The following is a 24,260-nucleotide window of genomic DNA, read 5'->3' on the forward strand; positions in this document are numbered from 1 at the left end:
TTAATATCAATCACCCCTCCTTTGTCTATCACATATTGGCATGCCAGTAAATTTCTTTTTTGCAGTTAAACTGTATTAACTTGCTTCTTACAACTTCTTAAATTTTATAGAGATCGAAAACTTTTATATTTTCTGTAGGATTTCTATAGTGACTTTTCTTACTCTTTCTATGCATTTAATGTGGGTAGTTTTTCAATAAGTACCCACTAACCACTTGAAGTTCATGACTAGTGTCTGATGGATGATACAGCCTTTCTACATGACTAGTTTAAATGATTTTCTATTTCAGAAAGGGAAATCCTGAAGATGACTAATATTTAAAAATAGTGCTTGTTCCATTTTCAAATCAGTACCTTAAAAAATATCTGGCACTGCCTCAGTAAATAGGTTATTTTCTATATTTGTAGAATGAATGGAGAACTTTTCAAAGGCAAAACTTCATACAGTTTTTAAGTTTGTGTCTGTAAAATCATGTCAGACATACCTGGTTTCAGGAAGAAACCAATACCCCACGAAATCCAATACTCCAGTAGTCCACTGAACTATATAGAACACTTTATGATTGTTTTGGCAAGGTATTCTCTACTTCAACAGACTCCTGGAGCACTATGGGCCCTGCTGCCATTTCTCTGTCCCCTTTAAAGGACCATGATGATCAGCATGCGCTGGCTTTGAAATCTGCATCATGCCATTCTAGCTCTCTGCGACTCAGTACTTTCAGGTCCCAATATTGATGTGCATTTTACAGCTACTTTATATTATATCATAAATCCAATTAAACTATATTTCCTATTTGCAAATATCTAACTTAGGTAGTTCCCGGGAAGGACAGTGATTTCTTCTCTTCCTTTACAGACTGAAGTGGCAGTGACATGAATTGAAAATAACTCAGATGCGTTCACCAACTGTTTTTACAAGTGAAATGACAGACCTTTCCTGAGATGAGTAGATTGAAAAGAAAAAGATATACACACAGACACACACACACACACACACACACACACACACACACACACACATATATATATCGGATTAAATCAATCCTCAAAAGATGTTCCAAAAGGATGTTCTACTATTCTAAAAGATATGCATGATTTTTTAAAGCACATTGTGTCGCTAATTTAAAAAGCACGACTTTTCTCTGACCATTTTTCAATCTTTAAAAATAAGAAACCTAGAGAAAACTAACTTTAAATTCAATTTGGGCTCCTGTTTCATGAAAGACGGAAACATTTTGTGTAACTTTTGATATTGACATGTGATCTTAATTTATTCATATATTCTTTTCAGGTGCTCTTAAACAAAATTCACTAAACATTTCTTGTCTCCTTTGCTCATCAATTAAATTTTTAAATCCCAAAAGTGAAAAAGACAGAGAGGGATGGAGACTGAGAGCAGAGTCCTTCCTGTAAAACAGTAAATCCACAGTCACTAGTCCCAGCATCTTCAAGACAACTTAATAACAGGTACATGAATAAACACTTATTTTTTATAACAATCTTTTTTTAAAATTTATTTATTTTATGTATTTATTTTTGGCTGTGTTGGGTCTTCGTTGCTGTGCACGGGCTTTCTCTAGTTGCGGCGAGTGGGGGCTACTCTTCGTTGCAGTGCGTGGCCTTCTCATTGTGGTTTCTCTTGTTGCAGTTGCAGAGCATAGGCTATAGGTACATGGGCTTCAGTAGTTGTGGCACGTGGGCTCAGTAGTTGTGGTTCGCAGGCACTAGGGCTCAGGCTCAGTGGTTGTGGTGTATGGGCTTAGCTGCTCCGCAGCATGTGGGATCTTCCCGGACCAGGGCTCGAACCTGTGTCTCCTGCATTGGCAGGCGGATTCTTATCCACTGCACCACCAGGGAAGCCCCTATAATGATCCTTTTATATCAACTTTATTAAATATGCAGTTTTCATTTCAATATATATTTTAATTTCCAATAATAAGTAGATAAACACACACACATGCACACACACGTGCATACACATGTGCACATGTGTGTGGTATTGGTTATTTGTGTATTATCATCAACACACAAGGCCATTCATTCTCCCCTCCAAATATTAGTACATTCTAGGAATTCTGCACTTCTGAAACGTGGCATCATTTCTCCCAGATGCTTTTGTCCTTCTCATGTTTATTGAACTCTACTACCCCATACCCCACTAATTCTTTTCCTTTAACTTACCTAAGGTAAAACAAAGACTTTTCCACATTGGTTGCCTCCTTTTTTACCTGCTACTCCATGCTTCCTGTCAAAGGAACTGATGAATTTTTCCTAAACTTATTCTGTGCTAATATGTGGGTCATTCCACTATTTCAACCGTTAGTAGTCATCATCTCCACCTTTATAACGACTTCCATTTCTGCCCCACGTTATACTTCTAGGCAAAAGTCCTCATGGGTGAGAATTAGTCATAAGATCAGGATCAATAAACATTTTTTCCAGAATTAGCATCTGTTCATTTTAACATTATATCTCATTCAAAAATTATTTTTATTTAAGTTTTCTTTCTTCATTAGATAATATTACTTAATTAAGCCAAAGATCTTTTTACACACTGGTGCCTCCTTCAGTGATGCTTGCTAGACTGAAATACAGCAACAGGGAAGATGGAGAGTGGGAAATAAATCTTAAAAATATTTGAGAAAGAATCCTTAGGAAATAGTGAAAAATTCTATATGAATAAAAAGAGACAATAAATCAGGATTGATTCAAAGGTCTCTACATTAGATGACTAAGTAGATATTTAATGCATTATCTGAGAGAAAGAATACAGAAGAAAGAGTAGATTTTTTTTTAAATTTGGGGTATTTTAATAATTTCATTCAGTGTGGAGGATGTAAATTATTGACTATTATAAATTCAGACAAATTTATGAAGAAAAAGTCACAAGACAAGATCTTCCAAATGTCTACATTATGGAGATCATTCAACATTATTTTAAATAATTTTGATAAGAATCAGTTTATTGTAAATAATGCTGCAATGAACATTAGGGTATATATATATATATATTTTTTCAAATTAGTTTTTCCATTTTCTTCAGAAAAATACCCAGAAGTATAATTGCTAAATTGTATGGTAATTCTATTTTTTAATATTTTGAGGACCCTCTATACTGTTTTCCACAGTGGCTGCACCAATTTGCATTCCCACCAACAATTGCACAAAGGTTGCCTTTTCTTCACACCCTTGCCGACACTTATTTTTTGTTGTCTTTTGGATAACAGTCATTCTAACAGGTGTGAGGTGGTATCTCATTGTGGTTTTGATTTGCATTTCCCAGATGATTAGTGATGCTGAGCATCTTTTCATGTGCCTGTTGGCTATCTGTATGTCTTCTTTGGAAAAATGTCCATTCAGGTCCTCTGCCCATTTTTTAATCAGGTTGTTTTGCTTTTTTTTTTTTTAATTAATTTATTTATTTATTTTTGGGTGTGTTGGGTCTTCGTTTCTGTGCAAGGGCTTTCTCCAGTTGCGGTGAGTGGGGGCCCACTGTTCATCGCAGTGCACGGGCCTCTCACTGTCATGGCCTCTCTTGATGCGAGGCACAGGCTCCAGATGCGCAGGCTCAGCAGTTGTGGCTCACGGGCTTAGTTGCTCCGCGGCACGTGGGATCCTCCCAGACCAGGGCTCGAACCCGTGTCCCCTGCACCGGCAGGCAGGCTCTGAACCACTGCGCCACCAGGGAAGCCCTGTTTTGCGTTTTTGATATAGGGTTGTATTAGTTCTCTCTTTTAGTATATTTTAGATACTAACCCCTTATCAGATTTGCAAATATCTTCGCCCATTCAGTAGGTTGGCTTTTTGTTATGTTGATGGTTTCCTTCTCTGCAAAAGCTTTAAAGTTTGATGAAGCATTATTTACAATAGCCAAGATATGGAAGCAACCTAGGTGTCCATTGGTAGATGAATGGATAAAGAAGATGTGTTATATATACACAATGGAATATTATTCAGCCATAAAAAATAAAGTAAAATCTTGCCATTTGTGACAACATGGATGAACATAGAGGGTATTATGATAAGTCAGATAAACAAAGACAAATACCATAAAATTTCACCTATATGTGGAATCCAAAAAACCAACCAAACAAACAAAACAGAAACAGACTCACAGATACAGAGAACAAACTGGTGGTTGCCAGAGGGGAGGAGGGTAGGGGTTGGACAAACTAGGTAAAGGGGGTTAAGAGGTATACACTTCCAGTTATAAAACAAAAAAGTCACAGGGATGTAATGTACAGGATGATGAATATAGTCAATAATATTGTAATAACTTTGTATGGTGACAAATGGTAACTAGATTTATCATGGTGATCATTTCATAATGTATAAAAATATCAAATCACTATGTTAAATCTCTGAAATATAATATTGTATATCAATTATACTTCAACAAAAAAACTGGTTTAGCTCAAAGAGCTTACCCACCTGAAAAACTGAGTCCACATAAGAGAATGGTTTTATTAAGAATGTTTATAACGGATATTATTTTAAAAAACTTTCTATATGTTCGCCTGAAGAATCTCTATATAAAAGAAAAAATATTGTATATGTGTGTTTGTCTCTACGTGTGTCTGTATCTCTCTGTATGTGTGGATACACACATACACAACTAAAATAAATTTCTAATACATTTGATTTAGAAAAAACAAAGCAAATTTATTAGGAGCAAAATTTTGAGAATAGTGATTTTAGGCAAAATAATATCTGTTTTCCAATCCTCTCCCTCTCCCTTTCTCTCTTTCTCAAATAGATCACCAGGAAAAAAATGTTCTTTATATTTTATAGAAATCATGTTTTTCTTCCTGTGAAGAAAAACAAATTTGTCTATTTTTATAAAGGTAGATTTAATTTTATTTTAATCTGTTGAATGCTCTATCAAATCCTGTGCCATTATCAAATGCATGCTATTGATAGTATAAGAATGATATGATTATTATTCCTTAATTTGTTTTAAATTATACAACTAAAGTCGGTCAACCAACTGTTAACATTTCAATTAGTAGATTCGCCTATTCTGACTTTTTTTTTCTCAACTCTCATTAAACTCTCATAGCCTAAAAATTAGTTTACGGAATTAAGAAGTATAAACAATTGCAATTCACCATGACTACAGATTCAAAGTGTTTGGAAAGTGAGAAGCAAACCTAATATTTGGGACTCTATTTAACCAAAAATAAATAATTGAACGGTATTGTAAAAGTAATGAAAATGTAGAAGAAATACACCTTGTCATCTTACAAGTGATACTATGCAAAGAAAGGAATGTCTTGATATGTTCAGATATTCCCTAAGTAAACTGCACTGAAAGGTTTGTTATAACTTGAGACCAAGAATTATGTAAAACAAAAATAAAAACAAAACAGATCCAAAAAAGAATGAGTCCTCATTAAGTAGAAAATGGAAGGAACACACAGACAAAACTTCTTTGGTAAACTCAGAATTCAAAACAACATGTGTAAAATTAGAAGTATAAATTGAAAGTCAAAGTAAATACAAAGCAGTATCATACACAGAGGAACCTTAAGTGCACATTGCTAAGTGAATGAAGCTATTCCGAAAAGGCTACATACAGTATGATTCCACCTATAGGACATTTTAGAAAAGGAAAACTATAAAGAGAGTAAAAAGATCAGTGTTGTCACAGGAGGGGGAAAGGGATGAATAAGCACAGCAGTTGTAGTGTAGTGAAAATGTTCTGCGTGATACCGAAACGGTGCATACACACATTATGCATGTGGCAAAACCTAGAAAATTGTACAACATGAAGAGTGCACTCTAATGTAAACTATGAACTTTAACTAAACTATGAACTTTAGTTAAAATCATCAGTATTGGTTCATCAAATTTAACATACATACTACAGCATTGCAAGATGTTAATTATAGGGGAAACTGGGGAGAGTATATGTGAACTCTCTGTACAGAGTGCAGTGTACTCTGTACTCTCTGTTCAACTTTTCTGTAAATCTAAAACTGCTCTAAGAAATAAACTCTATTATTAAAAACAAAAAACAAAAAACTAATGAGAGTCAAACTTATACATGGTAAAATATATTAATGAATAGAAACTGATGGGAAAAAAATTCTTTCACACTAAATGCAATGGGGTACCCTGAATTGGATAGTGGAACAGGAGAAAGATGTTAGTGGAAAAACTGGTGAAATCTGAATAAAATCTGTAGTTTAGTTAATAGTAATATATCAATGTGAATTTCTTGGTTTTTACAAATATTACTATGCTTATATAAAATCTTAACATTAGAGGAAACTTGTGCATATGGTGGTGTTATGGGATCTACTGTATTAGCTTTGCCACTTTTTGATAAATCTAAAATTATTCCAAAATAAGCGAAATTTAAAAACCAGCATCATATATTATGAAATAATCAACAGCTAGAATTAAATGTCCAAACACCTCAGACCATATTCCTTCTTGTCTCTGAAAGTTGGATGTACAAGAACGAGACAAAACATACTGGTATGCTAGAAACTCCTTGTGGGCAGAGATTGTTTCTCACTCTCTTTCTACTCTAAAATGTCTACAGTATAGACATTTACTTGTTTATACTTGTTCAATTGTTCTCAGTTACCTAGAATCAAATGAACAAATATCTTCTGAAGCCACTTATTAGTACAGCTTGTGTTGTATTAATCAAAATGACAGCTTTTTCTTGAGTCTTGCTCACAGAGAAGCCACATTATATATTCCAAAAGAATATACATAAGAGCACCATATATTTCTGTAAAAAGTATCCAACAAAAATTTACTATTTTAGCAGTTCAGAAGACAAAAATGTTGCTAATAATTTTGAGACATTTTAAATCTTGAGGATTTATTGGCTAGAAGATAACACATCTAACCCTTCTGTTTGAAGACTAGTCACATTAAAAATGATGTACTAATTTTTAAAAAGATCTCAAAACATTTATTGGTTCTTATGAAAATTGAGAGTAGATGAGATTTGTTTTGGTTATGAGCTAACATTTAAAAATACTCTTTCAATGCAAGTACATTTAGATTTATATTTGAATCTCAGCTAAAATCAATTTCTAGTTGTCAGAGAATGAGTTAAGAATCTTTAGGCAGAAAGTGACAGCTCATTCCCTGGATCATAAATCAAGCTGTGATGAGGGGATACGGATACACGAGAGAACGGAGAGCTAATAATAATCCTATACAACTCGATTTTCTTCTTGGCCTTATGAAAGATCAGTTATTTTTCAACTGCTGAGAAAAGTAGTTCAACCTTGACTGACATATTCCAAAATTTGTTTATTATTTAGGGTGCTGTATGGCAAGACACTCAGACAAAATAGTCCTGAAATTCTATGAAGTATAGCCTCTTCAACATTAAATCACATAATCTTGAATCCTTCTTTGGTACTGTCCGCAGACCAAGACAGAAAAGATTAATGAAAAGACCACTGAACACAGACCCAGAGAGCAATGATATGACCTTGAGCAAGTCACTAAAGACTCCCTGGGCTTCAGCTGCTTGTCTGTGTACTTAAGGAATTGCATTAGAGGACTTCTAAAGTCCCTGCTGGCTCTAAAATTGATTACTCTTTCAAATATATTCTACTGCTCCAAATAAGATAAAAATTTGCCCCCTTTATAAAAAAAAGTGAAGCAGCTCTATCAATAAACATTTTCACAAATTTCTACAGTTATTTTTTGTTTATGACTGCATTGTTGTTTACTTGCTTTTTCAACACTCAAGAGAATGGGTAAATTTAAATCAAAATTATCACTAATTCTACTTCAAAAAATGATTACCCATCCAACATTCAGGATACAGATGACAAATAGTTCTAGGGCACAGTTTACAAAATTGATTCATATCATCCACAAGCTTTAAACTCCATTGAAGACTTTTGAGAAAATCCATAAAGTTTATGGCTACCAGCTGTCTTGATTTCCATGGCATAGAATAAGTATCCAAGTTCAGATGGAGAGTTAAAGTTCTTTGAAACCATCACACTGAATCTCTCCTCTCTTCCTGCACTGGCTGAATCTCCTGGTTGCTGGATTCACGGTCTTGTCACTTCATGCTGAGAAGGGAGATCACTCCTCACATTTGTTTAAGTTTAGCTTATTCTTAACCCTACACCCAAAAGAACATTAACTTGTATTGTCATATGGAAGGGAAATTTGATTACTTTTACTGTTAGAGCATCTTATGCCCTCTTTTTTTTCTTTTGCTTTGTCTTCCTTAGTTTACTAATTTTCGTTTCTACTGAGTCCCCCAAAGGTCTTACAACTTATTCAATTCGCCAAATTTGGCTTCGCTTTATTTTATGCCTTTATTATGAAAATGACCTATTAATAAAAATTCTTTTTGATTTTTTTAGAATATTCCTTCTTGGAGTATCAGCAAAATAATGAAAATTTAACCTATGCCAAATCACTAAGATATATAACCAAAGGAATAGAGGGCTGATTCTAGGTTCCTGTAATCTATCATGGGAACTTTCACAGTGATTTCCAGCTGCTTTTTCTGATGCCTGTCTGTTCTTTGATTACAACATCCTTCATAATCACCTCTTTAAAATACTGCCTTTGAATAATCTCCAATAACTTTCATGGGGCACATAAAATCGACCATAAGCTGATCTCAGTAACTTTCTAGGAATGTTTCATAGTCATTTCCCAGACAACCTTATATTCTAGTAACTCCTTGATGGGGGAACTTTCATATCCCTTATTCCAGTTTCACTATCACTTAATTCAAGGCTTTTCTAGTCTTTTGGTTTTAATGTTAACTCTTTTATCATGAGCAACGGATGCAGATGTATAAATATCTTCAGTATTTACAAATACTGAAGATACTACATGCAGCTCAAATTGAGCTCCAAGATTACATGAGAGAAACCTGAGGATTCTAAAACGAATCCCTCTTGCAAAAGTGCTAAGAATGGATTCCCCGAGTTGCTAGTAAAATACCTATTTTTTTTGCTGTGTGTTTATTGTAAAATTCTAAATTTAAAAATATCCAGAGCTATAGTAATCATAAATTATGCATAGTGCTGAACTAATTAAGAGTTTGGAACAAACTACAGCACTGTATCAAGCAGCCGCTGAATACCTTCATATGTAATACCTGTCTTATTACAGCAGATAACGATTTTCTAGCACAGTGATTCCCAAACTTGAACAGCATCAGAATCACATGGAGGGCCTGTGAAAAAACAGGTTGCTGAGCCCTGATCCCAGGATTTGTAATGTAGTAGTAGGTCTTGGTTGGAAGCTCAGAAATTTGCATTTCTAATAACTACTGTTTACAAATTTAAAAGAATTTCAATATATTAGTTTTTTAAAATATATTTAACTATATATGACTCTGTAGTTTAACATATATAGTTTTATATATAAACTGTATATACATAAACACACATATACATGTGTGTGTATATATATGTTAAACTGCATCATTAACAGAATGAATAAAAATAACTTGTAAACACAGACTATTCAGAAAATTGAGTACACTATCCCCCTTGATGTTTTCCTTCTTACGTCCCACGTAAAGGGGATAAATGATTTTAGCAACTCCCAAGAAAGCTGAGATATTGCATTTTGGTAGTTTTTCTTCATATAACACTTCTTGAATAAAGTGAGCATCAGTAGCAGAAAAAAACAAACAAACAAACAAAACTGATGTAATCAATGAGCTATGAAGTTTGTAGAAATACTTCAAGTGGTTTGTATTGTAAATATTATAACCTTCAAATGTTCTCAGGTCCAACGGCTGTCATTTGGGACATGGGACTTATTTAAAAAGTGTTTTATACCATATTTTTTTACAGGCCAAATTTAATTTCTTTTTCAAAAAGCTTTCAAAAGAAATTAACGACCAGAGAATAATAAACCTAAAGGTCAAAACCATTAATTTAAGAAATTTAAAAAAATAATTAAGGAGTAAAGTAAATAAGCAAAACTTTGGGGAAATTATTATTTTTAAAAATTCCCATCAAAATTCTTGACTTATACTTAGTGGAATGACAGAATGGAAACTCGTCTCTATTGGAGTACATATGTTATATTTATATCCTATATTCAAATGAAAACCTGGAAGCTTGAAAACATAGTGCTTATTCTAAGTATGCTCTTTAAAATATTAAGGGAACTGGACATTTCTTAGCAATATAGAAACTGATATTCAGTCTGTCATATACTATTTTGCACATGTAGCAATAAATTTAATGTAAAATAAGTATGAAAGTCATTATTTTTTTAAGTTTAATATCTATATTTTGGTTACTTTTATTTTAATAACCATTCGTTTTTGATTAGAAACTACATTCACTTGAAGTTGCACAAAGTAAAAAATTTTGGTGTCAAAAAGTTATTATTTTTTAAAAATGCTATTAATATGAGAAATCACTAGAAGCAAAACTTTGTTTTTGATTTGAATTTTCTAAAAAGCTACTTTAAAAAACAAATATGAAATGATCTTAATAAATTTATGAAATATTTAAACATTCAAATTAGAGATGAAAATTATTTAAATATATCTTAGCTTTTTATTTAACTTTATAGTTACTGTATGTTAAGTAAGAATCATGTAGCACAAATTTGTGAGCAAAGCTGAAGTAAATAAACCCATCCAAATACGTTTCAGATCTCCTCTACTTTAAATCCCACAAAGCTATGCATCAAAGTAAAAGAAGCAAAGTACATTACATGTCATATTTAAAAAATTCTAATCCAAACCCCCCAAAATATAAACAAACAATATTTTGTTGCAGAGAGGAAGATTCACATAGAAATATACAACATTAACAATGGAAAATGTTTTCTATTCTTTAAGCACTAATAAAAATTCTGTTAAAACAAATACAAGATAACATTTTAATTTTTATAAATTAAATGTTGCTAGAATAAATTCTATCTTTGCTGATTTCTACCACTTATCCACATGCCCCCTTCTTTTACGGTGTATTTTGTTTCAAGGAAAGGTTAAAAAGACCTATGAAACTTTAACATGTTTTTCTAATTGATCAGACAACCTTCCTTGAAAGGTTAGCGCAATAGGTAAAAGTGACACATTTAAAATATATAGCATTGTTCATTCTAGGCAGAAAAATTTCAATGACCAAGAATCACATATCACATATGTGAATAATTTGATTTTCCTGGATGGACTATTCAGCATATGAAGCAGAATTTGGACTGTGATTCATAAAGGCAAAGTCCCAGGTGGTTATTGTTGACACCCAGTTGTCAAAATATTCTTCCTGCATTTTAGACACCATTCATAAAGTGAAAGCTAGAAATCCAGCAGATAAGACTTTTAGAATCCAGACTTCACAAATAGCAATAATTCCAATATCGAAGGCACATTATACTATACTGGAAACTTGTTTTAGAGAGTATTTTTATTATTTCTATTACTCTCTATGATTCATTCAATTCTAAACATTTCTAGTTTTAGTTAAATGGAATTTACTTGCAGGATCCTAGCTTTTTACTCTTAGAGGACAACCTATATAATTTACAATATAGAGCTGTATTTAGCTAGTTTTCTTTTTCAGTTAACTTCCAATTCATAGGCTTATAGTATTTTTGAAATACATTTAACTAAATAGCTCTGCTAGTACAGAAAATAACATATGTAATATAGACATAGACATATATCTACACTATTATATTTGTATGTTTATATATTATATATCTGTAATATATACTTATATATATACAATATATATACTATAGTATGTATATATTATAATTTTACTTAAGTTTATGCCACTGAAAAGAGAGTGAAGTCATTACCAGACACCATTTAAAATAACAGACTAGAAATCATCAAATTTTCTCAACAAATGCAAAATCAGTATTAGTTATTAGTTTAGTTATCCTTTCTTGTTTTGGAAAGCTTTTATTATGCATTTATTCAGGTAATTTTAATTTATGTACAACTAATCCAAGAACTTTAAACGAGGAGAATAAAAGGGAGAATTTCATGAAATGGGAATTGGTCTCAAAGAGCTTTCAGTTTCTAGGCTGAAATAAATATCAATGAAATCACTGCAGTAATGTATAATTACAAGCTGTAGAGGTACAACAAAGAACAAGGCAGATGAGCTTAATAGGTGTTCTGTCCTAGTCTGGGGGTGCCAGAAGGGTAGCATATGAGAAATAGAAGGTCTCCCTGAAGAAAAATAGTATTTTGAGGAAATTCTAAAAAATTCTAAAAATTATTAAAAATTTAAAATAAATTGGACACCCAATTTACCTTATTTTGATTCTTTCAATTCAAAATGTAGTTCAAGATTATATGCAAACTTTTATCTGTGCAGATTCAATGAAATAACAATCATGTGTTGTCAAAGGCAATACTTTGGGCTCTTAATTGAGAAGAGGTGTTTGCTGGCACCTCAGGCAACACTATCAATTTTCTTTCCCCAAAATTCAACTCCCAGACATCAAGTGTAGACTGAGATTTAAGCAGACATATCAATGAACTTACCAAAAGGTTTTGGATTAGAATGGGAAAACCGTAAAATTTATCTAAGATTAAGAAATGATATTTGTATATCTCTTTTACATACATTAGTATATATACACTTATTCATAGATAGATATATAGCAACATCTCATTTGTTCAAGTGTCATTCACTATAAAGTGCTGTGACATAGAAATTATTGTTATCCCTTGTTTAAAAGTGAGGATAAGTGTTAATGAAGGTTAATAGACCTGTATTAGATCATACTGCAATAAATGACAGAGCCAGAATTCAAATGCAGATGAGCCAATTCTACACGACGTGCTTATTCTATTTTACTATTCTGCCTGTTTTCTTTGACTTCATACTAAAGCACAAAAAAGATAACCTGGGAAAATACAAATAACATTGTAGGATAGAATTATGCATTTCCATAGCCTCAATTTAGAAATTAGGGTATTTGACCAGGAGATAAAACATTAGATTCTATCAGGAGGCCTTTAACTGGAAAGTATGAGAAATACAAAAAGAATGGATTTAACAGGGAACACGTATTTTTCCATGTAACTCAGTGGTTCTAAGATGTCAGGGTTCCAGGCTGGTCTCTCTAATGCTCTCTGGGTTCCACCTTTCTGGCCATTAAGGGAGTGCAGGTGCTCCAGATTGGACATTGGGCCATCACAGGGCAAACCCAGAGGCACAAAGCACCTGGCCTCTTCCCATCTCTTTTTATTGGAAGGAAACCTTTCCCAGAAGTCATTGGAATTCTGTTCCAGTCTTATTGGCTTCACTTACTCTTGCCTAAACCAATCACTGGCAAAATGACTGTAATTATCATGATTTGCTCTCAGATAAATCAATATTCACCCTGCAAAGTGGCAGAGGGGTCATTTTCCGGGAACACATGGGAGGGTGAAAACCTGAATAATTTCAGTGTTCCATCAGCAAGGAAAAGCCAGGGTACAGATACTCGATGAGCAACCAATGGGTCATCTATTTGCCAGAAGAGTGTTTTTTATTTAAGTACATTATCACTGTTAAGACACCAATAAATAGCTAAGGAAACCTTTAGGGAAAAAATTTAAAAGAATTGAAAAGAGGGGGAGTGGTATAAAATTTTTTAAAAATCTACAACTGTTGATTTTGAGACTTCTCATTTCAGACTATTCTTTCTCTATACCACCCCCCCCACCCACCCAACCCTCTCTTCATTCTCTTCTCCTTCTTGAGTTTCTTTGAGTCCAGGTTCTTCATGCCTTTGTACTGCTTGACCATCATCTCAATACTATCCTAAGTGAAAACTATGTAGCCTCCCTCCCTTTAATCCCTTCTCTGGAGTGATACATAGACTAAGACACTGTCAGTCAATCAATCAATTTAAGTACTAGTCATGTGTAAACCAAGGACTCTTTCTAGATTGTAACCCAGCAACATATATGGGCTTTGATATATGTTGATTGTCCTCTAAATCAAAGAATATTCCAACTATTGAATAATTTACTAAAATTTCTGAAGATAATTAAGCCCAGAATTCAAAAATTATAATTCATAGTTTACAAGGCCAGAGAAGGTTAATTGCTTGTCTAATTTACTAAAGTGAACAAACTTAGTACCAGAAAATATCCGTGTCAAATAAAACTCTTCTACTGAAAGATGAACTGCCGTTCATGACCCCCTTGATAATTTCAGTTTACAAGTTTGAGTATTATTTTCATGAAATTCATTTAGAGAAAACCAAAGTTTCATTAAACTTCTTCACAGATACTTATTTGGGGAATTTGTCCCATGCCTAATAGTATAGTACCATACTTTTCTACCAGGTTTCCTCTAAGATTTGAAGCACCATTTGAAAATAGAGATAGAAGTAATCCTCCCAAGAAAATAGCATAGGTTAATTGTAAGGTTTTATGAGTGAATGTATCTCTGGGGAAGAGGGTAAATAGAAATAGAAAAGCATATACATGAAGGAATGGGTCACTCTTGACAATTTTCCCCAAAATACATTAATTTTATATGGTTCATGTGATATAATCATTCCATGAAAGATTCATTTCAAATTTGGAATGAATTATTGGCTTATTTCTTAAAATTTATATTTCAAGAGATTTGGAATTTAGAGCTTCTAATGGGAGTATCGTTGGGACTTAGAGAAGTTGCTGGCAGTACCCAAGATCTTTTCAGTGACCATAGCTCCTGGTGGAGAGCTTCATTATCCAAACCCTAAGCAAGGGTTTCTCAACCTGGATGCTGTCGTTTTGGACCAGATCATTCTTTGCTGCCCTGTTTTTTGTACAATGACTAGCAGGACGCCTGGTCTTCCACACTAGATGCCAGTAGTGCCCTGCCTTCCCAGTTGTGACAACCAGCATATCTCCACACAAATATCCCCATGGGGCAAAATCAGAATTGCCTCCCCCCTTATCTACCCCTCATCACATGGAGAACCACTGCCCTAAACCAAAAGTGCAGGATTTTCCATGCCGTTTGTGACAACACGGATGGAGCTTGAGGGCATTACACTAAGTGAAATAAGCCAGACAGAGAAAAACAAATGTTGCGTGGTATCACTCATATGTGGAATCTTAAAAAAAAAAAAAAAATCCATAGAAACAGAGTAGAAAAGTGGTGAGGGTGGGGTATATAGGGAGAGGTTGGTAAAGGGGTACAAACTTTCAGCTATACAATGAATAAGGCCTGAGGATCTAATGTATAACATGGTGACTGTAGCTGATAACACTATATCATAAAATTGAAATTTGCTAAGAGCAGAACTTAAATGTTCTCACCAAAAAAAAAAAAAAGAAAGAAAGAAAAGAAGAAGAAGAGAGTGGGATATTTCAGTAATTCAGTATGGTCTGACATTGTTATAATTTTTTCCTCCAAGGTTTATATTTATATTTTAGTTAACCTGCAAACAGATGCACTTTTACTTATTGGGGTTAATTAATTAAAACAATGACTAGTTCAAAGTTGTTTCCAGCTATCACTTCATTTTTTTATGGAAAAGCTTGCATCATAGATATCAGTACTGATTTAACTATCTATTCCCTTTAAAACCAAAACAAACACAAAATTCCTCTATCCTTGTCAAATTGAAAATGACAATGATTAGGCAATAAAAATGATTAATTGAATCTAAAGGCAGAAACAATCATACAAACAAAGATGTTAAATCCCAAACTTAAATTGACTCAAAAATTGAGCTTTCACTCAAGAATAGCATCAGTTTCTCAAAAGGAAATGAATATTAATGTCACATTTTCTAAATTAGTGCTACTTATTTCCTCATGAACATTATGGCTAACATAATACAGGGGGAAGATTTAAAGGAAAAATGTACTACAAATCACCCCAGGACAATAATTCACATACTTGGTTTTTCTTTTATTTTAATCATTTGGAGCTTAAGGTATTATAAACATCATGATCTGTTGGGGAGATTTTTTTTTTTTTTCTCCCTGCTGGTTTTAATGATAAGCTTGGAGAACCTGACTAGCTGTTTTAGGCCATTTAATGCATCTGAAATAGTGAAGTAACAGCTGCAAGAAGATCAACCAGGAAAGCAATGAAGAGGAGGCCGGAGCGCCTGAGGTCAGCTTTCTGAGGCTAAAGAGACTGAAAACTGTTCATGAGAAAACCATAAGCGATTCCTAGGAGAAAGGAGGTAGGAAACTGGGCAAGAGATGGGAAAAGTCAAGAGGCCAGTTACCCTGAGGAGTGTTTCTTAAATTTAATGTGCTTAGGAATCACCTGGGACCGTGTTAAGATGCCGATTCTGATTCATCTGGAGTGGGGCCTGACAGCCTGCATTTCTAAGAATCTCCCAGGTTTTGACTCTGCTGGTTGGTGCACGTGCACACTGTGTGTGGCAGGGTTCTAGAACATGCCTCCCCACCCAACATTTCTCTGGAAGTAAAAGTGTGAACTTTGTTCATCATAAAGTCTATGAGATTAACAAGGTAAATGAATTCATTTCCCCAAATTCTCAACATGGAGAGATGTGTTTTCTTTATACCTTCTTTAAAGGAAAATAAGAGGTAGACTGCTGCTTTGATATACAAGTTAACTTATTGTTTACAATGTATATCTATATGTAAAGTGTCAGTATGGTTTTTGCTTTTCATATCTCCTTAGGCAGCAAGTTTCTATGATATGTTATCTAATGGAGTAATGAAAGACTCAAATTTCTAAAATCAAAATTAAAGTTAGGTTTGAGTTTTGGATGATGAGTTTTAAATGAGTTTTCCAGCTCAATCCTGAGTTTCAACTCATTCGTTATGACTACCCAGGATGTGCTTTTACCCTAACCATTTGATTCCTTTTAAACCTATGGGAAAACCAAACCTTGGCTTACTTAATACTCTCCCCTTCTAAGCAACTAAACAAGGCCTGATTATGTGATAGGTTTTGGCATCGTGTCAGTGTCAAGGTGCACCAGGAAGAGAAGCAGATACAAAGATGACAGATAGATGAAGTATCCCTGATGCAAAACATTCGTCGGTGAAGAAGAAGCTGGTAGTAAAAATTAGTATTTTTAGGCACAAAAATCTAAAGATTGAACACCAATACTAAGTCGAAGTAATTATAACCTCTTTGAAAAGAGGCTGGCCTATAAGAAAAAGGAATATACACATTTACTCCTATCACAAATATTCCTAAATAGCACTTTGCATTTTCCACAGGCTATCCTTGGAAACAAAACAGATATGTTTAGGCAACTTTTGTACAATTTTCTAGGAACAAAAAATTTCCAAATGTATGACCCTCTTTTTTCTGAAAAAAGAGAAGGAAAATTTTCTCACACAAAGGCTCATCATAAATATTCGTGTCCCAAAATGCCATACACCTTAGTAATCTGTGTCTGGCTTGACAAAAGATTAAAGGTATATACAGTGCTTAGAATTTAAAGGCAGCCATATTTTCCTAAATAAAATGCCCAGTTTTAAACTGATCTAGACAAACTGAAGACACTTTAAGCAAAGAAATTAAGGCAACACAGGCTTATACTGTTCACAAATACCTACCCTATGTGGAACTGTCACCACAGTTGATTTTAAGGCTACAACTCTGGAGGCAACCATCTCCAAATACATACTTTCTACATTACTTAAAATTTAGAGTATCTCCTCAACTCACCTATTTTGACCACATCACACAAAAAATGTTAGGTGATCATGCTTAGATCATCTGCATGATGGTAGTAATAATTAAACTGTTTAGTTAGTTCATTCAAGCAATTGATAAATTCAGAAGGGGAAAAAAAAATACTTCAAAACTCTCAATAGTTCCATTGGATACAAATATTAAGCTGTGTTAGTCCATGTATTGAATGTACTGATAAGCATAACTTGTCATCAGAAGTACAGGAATTCCTGTTCCCAATAATTCCTCCTGCTCTCTAAGAGAGGCAATGGACAGAAGAATCATGTTCCTTTCAATAGTTTACCAAACTCACCCCATGTGATGGGTAGGAGATCCAGCCCAGCTCCCCCTGAATTGTTTTTGAATCCAGTAGATTGACTAAAAGAAAACACAGATACACAAAAACAGTTAAAATGAATGAATTCTATTTACCTCTGTCAAGTTAATGTTGTCTGTTGTTGCTGATATAATAATATCAACGTGTTCAAAAAACACGACTCTGCTCATTCTCATTATATGTGTATGATGAGTAGAAGAAGGGAATTACAAAGAAAAGCAACCACAGGGAAAGTTAAGGGATCAAAAGTTTCTGTGACTTTAAACTGTTTATGTTTGTTTATATATATATTGTATATTTAATATATTGACAGAATAATTACAGGTTTAAAGAGGACACTATAAAAATACAAAATAGGAAACATTAATGCTAACATGAAATCATAATAACTGCAAAGACCATTAAATTTAATAAATTGACATGATTTCACTATAAATTAGTTAAGTATGCTTCCATAATGAATCGTATTTCTTTTTGTACATATTTTGATATGGCATCTTCATATTGTCCCTGGCCAAAACCAAACATACTGTAATAAATACTGTATAAATTGTGTACTTATGTAATGAACAAAATGCTTAGCTATCAATTTGAGAAGCCAAAGCAAAAATATGTATTATAATAGCACCTTGTAAAGCTTTACTTCTTTAAAAAGGGTATTGTTACCCAAAGACTTTAATGATTTCACTCAGAATTTTGTGCTAGTTATTAAAAAGTCTGATGAATAATCAAATATAACAAGAATGTAGTTGCATTTTGAATATATTATTAAAAGAGAAAGGCAAATGATTTATTTTCAACACAGAGAGTATTAATTTGAAATGGACTAGAAAGTAAAATATAAAAAGATACTTTAAGTTTAATTAATAACAAAGGGCTCATGTTGATTGTCAATCTGTTAAATAATGGAAACTATAGTTTTCCCACATCCTTCTTCTAAGTTAGAAAACAACCCCATGATTGATTAATGGAAGATGTAGAGGAAGTTTACATAAAATATGCAGGTATTATTAACATGAACCAGAGCAGGTGAATCAATAAATATAATAACAGACAGTCATTTTGAAGGGTTCCATATATTCACAAATCAAAACATAATGTTAATACATGCAAAGCACAACATGACCATGTGTTGTCAATAAAGGGCTTCCTGATGCATGAAAAGCACCACCCTTTCTTTAATCATCCCAATTATTTTCTTACAAAGGAAACATAAATCATATAAATGTTAAGAAAAAGAATTATATTTGATTGATGTTAGAATTCTAAATTTTCAAGCACTGCTTTTTGAAAGAAGATTTTTGGTTAGCTGGTTAGATGATAAATATACTGGGTGAGTATAAGAAAAATTCCTAATCATTAAGATAAAAAAGATAAAGTTCTCAGAGGAAAAAAAACACATAAACTTAACCTATTACACTGGAATTCCTTAATGATTAAACTTTTTTCCCCTCACAATAAATTAATGCCAGTGAGAAGTAATTATATTTAGATAAAAGAAGAAGATAGTTGTTGCATGGATTACATAGTGTAATTTCCATAATGGAGTTATTTCCCAGGATATCAGTTTGGAAATTAACAGTATGCTTAATTATATTGAAATTATCTCTGGAAAATGATTTTTTTTAAAACTTCTACCAATTAATGTCATGGATAACATTTCAGATTATATAATGTTAAAGAATTTTTGAAAATATGAGAATACATCCTCACCTTTAAAGTATGTTACCAACATTTATTCTGATAAAGACATACCTAGTTCAGTTGTTGGTTCTATCACAGTCAGCGGTTGATTTCTCTGAGTTTTACACAGGATTTGCATCGTAGAATTTACAGGGCCAGTATTCATAAATCATTGGATCACATTTGTAATACCTTCAGGGGTTTAAATGATTCAATGTTTTTGTGTGTATGTAATAATTGAATATGTACTAAATGATGAATATATGTTATCCCACCTGCTAAGATGAATGGTTGATTTAATTTCAGTATTAATAACCAGAGGAAAAAAGTGTTTGAGGCAAGGAAGATATAAATATTTTCTCCACTTAGTAAATTACTCATTGGAATGTAGGTTGTTAACTCAAGAACTATACCCTTAAGTTTTCTCTGATGATAATGATGGGGGGGAAAGGACTGGGTTTATCACAACGGCATTTGGCTTCTACTCAAAGGAGAAAAGCTAAACCAAAAAGAATTGTATTGCACTGTCAATTAAAATTGGTATAAGAGATTAATTAAATTTATTTCATTTACTCAGAAATTGAATTTTTAGTGCACTCCATTTAGCATGATTGAGGGAACACACAATTAGCAGCATTACTCATGATTCTGATCCGCTTGTCTATCAAACATAATTAGGTCTGCACTGGTTATCTCACAATGTTGCCGTGATGATCAAATAATATAAATTTAGTTAAAGCCACCTGAGGTTATAACATGCTATACAGATTCAATGTTCTTGTAAACTTAAAATATTATCTAACAACAGTTCCAATACAATTCTTCTGAATTGTATTGAAAACCAACCGTCAATATATGGCCTAATAGAGAAGAAAAGTGACATCAAGACACTTTTTAAAAGCACCTATTTGGGGTTTATGAAGTGTTTTTGTCTATAGCCAAATAAGAACAACACAGTCTAAGCATTCTAGCCACTTAAAGTCAATGGTTGCTAGACTGGAATTTGCCAGCATATAAAGCTCAAGTCTCCTGTGATCTGTTGTATAGCAATCTTGAGTGCAGCATAATTGAGATAAGAAGAAGAGAAAAGTTAATGGAATTTGAAAGTCAACCTGCTGTGAGTGATGTCTCTGGATACATTGACTAAATCTAACCTTGCAATGCGATGTCTTAAACCCCACACTGATACAGGCAAGAACATTAGTTACCAATGCTTTCCTCTTCCAAAAACGATGTAGACCTGATCATAGCCTTTCAAGTGGTGCCACTGTTCAAATGCCAGGGCAGATAGAATTGTGATGTACAAATATATTGCAGTCTGAGTTTTAATGACACTTTGTAACATGGAATATTTATTTTAATTGCTAAAATTTTTGAGTTCACAATTATGAATTTTAACAAAAATATTAGGAAATTATTCTTAAGGGTAGGTGGGAATATATAAATAGACTAATTCTTTAATGACTGCCTCATGCTAGGTTATTTGCCAAAGATACAAATGTTCTCTTACCAGATTTCATATTCTAATGGTTCATTTCCAAATATTTTTGGTTTGTAACAGAAAATATGTCATTTCATTAATTTCAGAATATTTTCTATTCAAAGAGCTATGTAGCATATATTAACTTCGAAAAGTGATTTAACTTGGACACATTTTGAAGTGTTAGAACTCCACTTGAGATATAAATAGGAGTTTTTGGCAAAAAAAATCATTGTGGGAAGTCTGGATGGATATGGTTCTGGATGTCTTTCACATGCTTTACTCTGTCTAGTCTCACTGCTTTTAAATAGAAAAAAATGTATAAATAGGTGAAGGGGTTTACATTCATGAAAACAGTAAGGGAATCCTCACTCAGTCTCCTTGAATTGGCTTTCAGGTGGGCACTAACACGAGATTTGCTGGTCAAAATGATGTGTAGAAGGCGTAGAATGAAGTAAAGGAATAAGAACAAAGTATAGGGTAAACTAGCTCATATTGGTTGTAAGTGCTTCCGGAAAGAAGGAACCCTTGCTGTCATTCCTGCCACTGATCTTTACTGTCACTTTTCCCGCTTGGCTGAATTATGGATTTAAGACGCTCAGGAGTCTTGTTCTCTCTTCCCTTCTTACCCTCTGTGATAATGAAGAGGCAGAATCCAGTGTCTACTCCTTTGCTCACTGGCATTGACAATGTCAAAAAGAATTGTCTGTGCCAAGAATTTATATACCACCTTCCCTTCTTACTAATAAGAATTCATTAAAATTTTTTAAAGGACTCAGTCATTAAAATCACATTTTGCAACAGATGTTCTCATTTAGTAAGGACAGATTAAAAACTTTGGGTATAAATTTCTGGAGTTTTACATTTAAAGAATCATTAATACACCAAGATTTTTCAAGAGCATTTCAAAATTCTGATTCATAGTGGCTATCTGTCTGCTTAGAAAAACTAAGAGTTAAACAAATATTCACATCTTTTAGATTAAGTGCTGCAAATATACAGACAGTACTAAAATAATTTTTAAAATTAAATGCCACAATTTCTTACTGAAGTGGAAGATCATTTCAATTATTTAATAACATATCTATGCTTTGTGGTAATGCTATAGCTGCATTTAAGAAAACATGTAGAAATGTCAAGGTGAACAGTAGGGTTTAATGGCTAAAGAATTTCAGACTTGTAATAACAGACATGTTTTCTTGTAAAACCTTCAGTTATAAGGTGCTTTTATAACCAAGTGCAAATAACTATGAAACCACTACAGCAGAAAACAAACCCATCCTTTGATTATGTCTTGTTTTTACTAAAAAATAATATTTCCTTTCCTGTTTGTGCCATCACTGTAATTGTCCCAGCCACATTTCTTGTACACTATTTATCTTTATCATTTTCATCTCTTTCTGTTATGATGAAAAGAGTAGCTTTGCTCTAGGTTACAGACAGCAGAAGAGTCCTTTAATCTGCTCCTAAGTTATACTTAAATGTTGCAAATAGAAGAAAATGATACAGGAAGTAATACATTTTGATCTCAGTGTTGTAATTCTCTGTATGGTACTCTGGTCAACCATAACATGGAATCAAGAAATCAAGATGTATTTTCTGACAGGAGTCCACCAAAGTTCAGCTTTTCGTTTTTCCTGTACACACCCAGGTATGCCACAGAGAAGAAATTTAGAGAAGTCAGTTTTATTAATGTACATATCTATTTCAACATAACTTTTATCTACTAGGATTATATATTCTTAGTTAACAGCTCCTATAGGCTTCCTGTTTATGTTTATTTCTAACTAAACATAATTAAAACATCTTTGTAATAGATCATTAATATTGTATTTCACAGACTAAAAATTATAAAAATGTTTTAAACTATAAATGAAGTCAACTATAATCTATTAATAGTGGGTAGATAAAACTTCCTGTAATCTATGTTAAATTTTACAGGCATTTTGTGTCATAGAAGTATAAATTTATGATAATTTCTCAATCAAATAACCAAGAAAAATAATTATGTAAAAATTTTTAAAAATGTGTAGTGCTAGACATTTCTGTGAAAAACCCCTTGTTGCATGGTATCAATGGCTTATTTATGGGATACAAGCAGATTTCTGGACAAGGTGGTATACTATCAAATTTTTCTTATTAGCTTTTCCTCCTGGGCAATAATTCTAGATTAACTTCTATACAGGCAGGTCCTAATTAAAGAAGAAACTGTAATTAGCTGCCGCATCTCAATCTTTGCCAACAGCAGGAAGAAGTCGTTGGAATCAAAACATAGTCTTACAGTAAGATGTCTTGTGTTCTCATGACTAGAGCAACTCAAGGAAATAACAGAAACACAGACCAAAATTCCACTTGAAACTTGGATACTTTAGTAAATGTTAACTCTGTGTTGCTTCTAAAGTGTTAAAATTTTCTATTTTTTTCTTTTTAATCTGGGAAACCTGACGGTCACTCTGATATTAATACTCTTATGGAGAAAACAGCTATTAAAATATCCCTTGGGAATGTGTTCTTATAACAAAATAATTCTTTCAAATAAATGAAATTCTACTGTCAATGAGGTTTTACTACATTAACAACCTCAGCTTTGATAATGGTCCCTAGAATAGCAGGTCTCTTTGCTTCTGTGCATTGTCAACCTGTATTATGAATCATTTAGACAAGTGAAATGTGTTTCCCAAAATGTAAGGTACTAAAAGTAGAACACTAACGATTATGTAAACATTGTACTTTTTCAACACATATTAGCTTTTTAAAGTGTTCTAGAACAGAAACATTTGTTTATTTCTACTTTGAAAGGACTTTTTTGACAGATTAAAAAGTGAAAAATGAAAATATATCCTTCAATTTGAAATTACATAAATAATCATTAGGGCAAATAGGTGCTCAAGCATTAGCACATATATTTTGCCTTCACACCATAAATTCAGGCTGTCTTGGTATATATTTTTTATTATATCGCTTGATTATTAACCTTTGACTACTAAATGTAAGCTACCTGTTTAGTCAGGGTTTGAACAATGGCTATGAAAATGGAATAGAATGTAGAAGATGGCCTACAAAACAATTCTAATATAGTAGTTATTTTCAAAATAAAAATGTGCTTGTAAGTCCCTTGGATATAAGGATTCAAATTTTAACGTAGGGAACAAAAAGTGTAGTGA

General features: G+C 33.0%; 1 protein-coding gene across 3 annotated transcripts in view; it reads right to left on the reverse strand.

Moving 5' to 3' along the window:
* EPHA3 (EPH receptor A3) overlaps positions 1-24,260 on the reverse strand; it is a 377,074-nt gene that overhangs the window by 327,473 nt on the left and 25,341 nt on the right. For all 3 annotated transcript variants that reach the window (XM_082460350.1, XM_082460349.1, XM_082460348.1), the window contains exon 2: positions 17,910-17,974. In XM_082460350.1, the coding sequence (XP_082316476.1) occupies positions 17,910-17,974 (65 nt within the window). The remainder of the gene's footprint in view (positions 1-17,909; positions 17,975-24,260) is intronic.

Source organism: Balaenoptera physalus (assembly GCF_965194825.1).
Source record: "Balaenoptera physalus genome assembly, chromosome: 4".
Lineage (NCBI taxonomy): Eukaryota > Metazoa > Chordata > Mammalia > Artiodactyla > Balaenopteridae > Balaenoptera > Balaenoptera physalus.